Source organism: Vicia villosa, unplaced genomic scaffold (genome assembly GCF_029867415.1).
Source record: "Vicia villosa cultivar HV-30 ecotype Madison, WI unplaced genomic scaffold, Vvil1.0 ctg.005694F_1_1, whole genome shotgun sequence".
NCBI lineage: Eukaryota > Viridiplantae > Streptophyta > Magnoliopsida > Fabales > Fabaceae > Vicia > Vicia villosa.
In genome coordinates this window covers 88,822-92,249 of record NW_026706663.1, presented here as the reverse complement: position 1 = coordinate 92,249, position 3,428 = coordinate 88,822, and the positions used below count along the sequence as shown (strand labels likewise).

Below are 3,428 nucleotides of genomic sequence, written 5' to 3'. Positions count from 1 at the left end.
GGTATGGCCCGGGATTAAAAAACGGAGGTCCACACAACCCTCTTACCCGGAATCTCTCCCCCACTTTTTAGGTTATTGCAACTTTTTTCCTTTTCCTACTTTGGAAACAATAAAAAGTTTGGTCGAAACAAAAGAAAAATCATTTTTTGAGCACTCGAGCCCAAAGAAGGCATCAGGTGTCTCATCCCGAAAAAGATACGATTTTTCCCCGCGACACATCCTCCATGAGAATTTTGTGCATGCAAACCGTAGGACTAATACCTTTCAAATCGTCAATCGACCATCCCATGGCCCCTTTGTGCTTTTTCAGAACTTCAACAAGTTTGTTCTCTTGGATAACTTCAAGGTGTGAACTTATGATAGCCGAACATTTGCTTTCCGTGTCTAGGAAGACATATTTGAGGTTTTCCGGTAGTTGTTTCAATTCAGCCCCCTTCTTTGGTTCATCTTTCTTTTCCTCTACTAATGGTTGCCTTAAATCCTCCCACCGATTTTGTCGAGAACTTTTAAAGAAAGGTTTTGCTTCCATCATATTCAACACTTCTATCTCTTTTTCGTCAACCTCTTCAGTTTCGTTGAAAATTGATAAACTCAACACTCTTTCTAAAGGTAGTTGTTGTGACTTCAAAACATTCTCGTTGTTAACAATTTGATCAATCACCTCAATATGTTGACTAGTAGCAACATCATCCTTGTATTTCATGGTGTTTCGCACATCAATTTTTAACTCTTCATCATACACCTTCAAGGTCATCGTGCCTTCTTCTATGTCTATCAAACATCTCCCGGTCTCTAAGAATGGTCTCCCCAAAATGATCGGAATTTCTTCATCTTCTGGCCTCTCTAAAATTACAAAATCCACTGGAAACACAAACTTGTCAATTTTTACGAGCACATCTTCTACTATCCCGTAAGGTCTTTTTACGGAATGATTTGCAAATTGGAGTGTCATTCTTGTATCTTGAACTTTACCAATTCCCAATCTCTTGTAGATGGACAGCGGCATAAAGCTAACACTTGCTCCTAAGTCAATAAGAGCCTTTTTAAATGATCTATCCCCAATAGTACAAGGAATAGTTACAGAGCCTCGGTCTTTCTTCTTCACCGGAATCTTCATACCCTGCAAAATAGCACTACAAGTTTCAGTTAGAATAATTGGGTCACAATCGGTTGTCCTTTTCTTGGAGATGATATCTTTCATGAACTTGGCATATGTAGACATTTGTTCTAATGCCTCCAGGAATGGTATGTTCAATTCAAGTTTCTTAAACATTTCCAAGAATTTTTGAAAGTTTTTCTCGTGCTGCCCTTTATTCTTATTTCTTGTTGGAAAAGGTAATTTAATTTCCGGTTTTTGTTCACTAGTCTTCCCTTTAGTTGTTGGTTTCAACACACCTAAGTCTTCCACTTGTGCTTCATTCTCTTTTATTTCTACATCCACTTCCAGCAATGGCTCTCCTTCTTCAGCAATCTCCTCTACAACTTCTTTCTCTTTACCACTTCTAGTTACTATAGCGCTCACATTATTATGGTCTTTCGGATTCGTAACTGTGGCACTAGGTAGAGCACCAGGTTGCTGAGGACTTGCCAATTGTTGTGCTATTTGACTCATCTGAATTTCAAGATTTTTAATTGATGCTCCTGTATTCCGAAAATTACTTCTTGTTTCTTCTTGAAATTGGGAGCTTTGAGCAGCCATTTTTTCAATGGCGATCTCCCAATATGCTTTTCTTGGCCCTTGTTGCTGGAATTGTTGTTGAGGTTGCTGATACGGCTGTTGATATGGTTGTTGTTGTGGTGGCCGATATTGCTGTTGTTGTTGTTGAAGACTTTGATAAGGAGCAGCCCCTTGTTTTGGAACGTTCCCTTGTTGATCTTTCCAGTAGAAATTCGGATGATTCTTCCACCCAGGATTGTAAGTATTAGAGTAAGGGTTGTTCTGTTTCAAAAAGTTGATTTTTTCCACCTGCTGGGCTGTTACCACACAATGCACGGCAAAGTGAGGTCCTCCACATATTTCACAATTCACTGCTTGAATCGGTTGAACCGGCTGAACTTGAGCCACCGTTTGTTTTTCAAGAGCCATTTGTTTTATTCTACGCTCAACTTCAGCTGCGATCTGCTCTTCCATCTTAACAACTTGATTCGTCAACTTCAAATCAACTAAACCTTCTGGTTGATTTACACTGCGGTCATACAGCTCTAAGTGTTCGTTTGCTGCAATAGCATCAATGATCTTCTTTATCTTAGTGGCTGTTTTAAAATTCGTTGAACCACTAGCAGCTGTGTCAATTAGTTGTTTAGTCTTAATCTTAAGACCATTCACAAAATTCTGCATTTGTTCGGTTGCATCCATGTTATGAGTAGGACATGCAACCAACAACCGCTTGAATCTCTTATATGCATCTCCAAGTGATTCTCCTTCCTTCTGTTTGAAATTGACTATAACATATCTTTTGCGGATATACATAGAAGCTGGTAAAGAGTAAAACCACTCTTCAGCATCGTCTGACAATGTAAATGGAAACATCACCAATTTCTTGGCTTCTTCAGAATGCCCCTCTATCTTTAATGACGTTGTCATAGTAAGAAACCTTTGTAAGTTCTTATTTGCATCTTCATTGATTCTTCCAGAGAACGGTTTCTTTTCTAGTTGTCTTATTGTTGCCGGGTGTAGCTGAAAATGGGCAACATTGACCGGTTGGTTAACAATTGTCATCCGGCCAAGAGGTGCATTTGCTCTTCCATAATCACCTAAAAGCCTTTCCACAGGAGGTGGGTCTTCGGCCATAGTTTCAGGTTCAGAATCTGAATGCTCAGAATGGATTGAATTAGTCTTCTCTGTTTCGGGATCTGAAACTATCAACGGTTCTTCTTTTGCTTCCAGTTCTCTTTGTTTAACTTCTCGGCGTCTTGCTCGAAATAATCTTTCTTGTTCTGCGTCAAAAAGAAGTTCAGTTGAGGCCTTACCTCGCATAAAAAGATTAGATGAATATTAGTACGAGCAATTGAAATAACAAAAAATAAAATTTTGGTTGCAGAGCAACAAAAATTCAATTGAATTATTATTTAACTTATATTTGGCAGTCCCCGACAACGGCGCCAAAAACTTGATCGGAAAAATAGCAAGTGTACTATTTTTACGAAGTAGTAATAAAAGGTTAAAACCAAGTATCGATCTCGAGGACTGCGTTGGAATATAAGTTTTATAATGATTCAATTAAATAAAAAGTCAACTGGTGTTTTTGATTGAGTTATTGTTTCTAAATTTAAAATAAAAATAGCAGAAAGTAAATTTAAGCCTTTTTCACTAGTATGAGTAAATGCCAAGGCAAGGTGTGTAATTTTCTCTGTAATAACCCTGAATCCTTATTTGAGATCTTTTCAACAAGTTCATGATATTCAATTACTAAATCTTTAGAGTGCTT

General features: G+C 38.1%; 1 protein-coding gene across 1 annotated transcript; it reads right to left on the bottom strand.

Moving 5' to 3' along the window:
- Window positions 1–247: 247 nt before the first annotated feature.
- On the bottom strand, window positions 248–2,791 carry LOC131642725 (uncharacterized; the record flags this gene model as incomplete). Its single annotated transcript, XM_058912943.1, has 5 exons — window positions 2,699–2,791; window positions 1,987–2,332; window positions 1,235–1,875; window positions 743–1,120; window positions 248–691 (listed from the first exon to the last, which is right to left on the bottom strand). Coding segments are annotated over exons 1-5 (1,902 nt in total), but the record flags the coding sequence as incomplete, so codon positions are not given.
- Window positions 2,792–3,428: the final 637 nt, after the last annotated feature.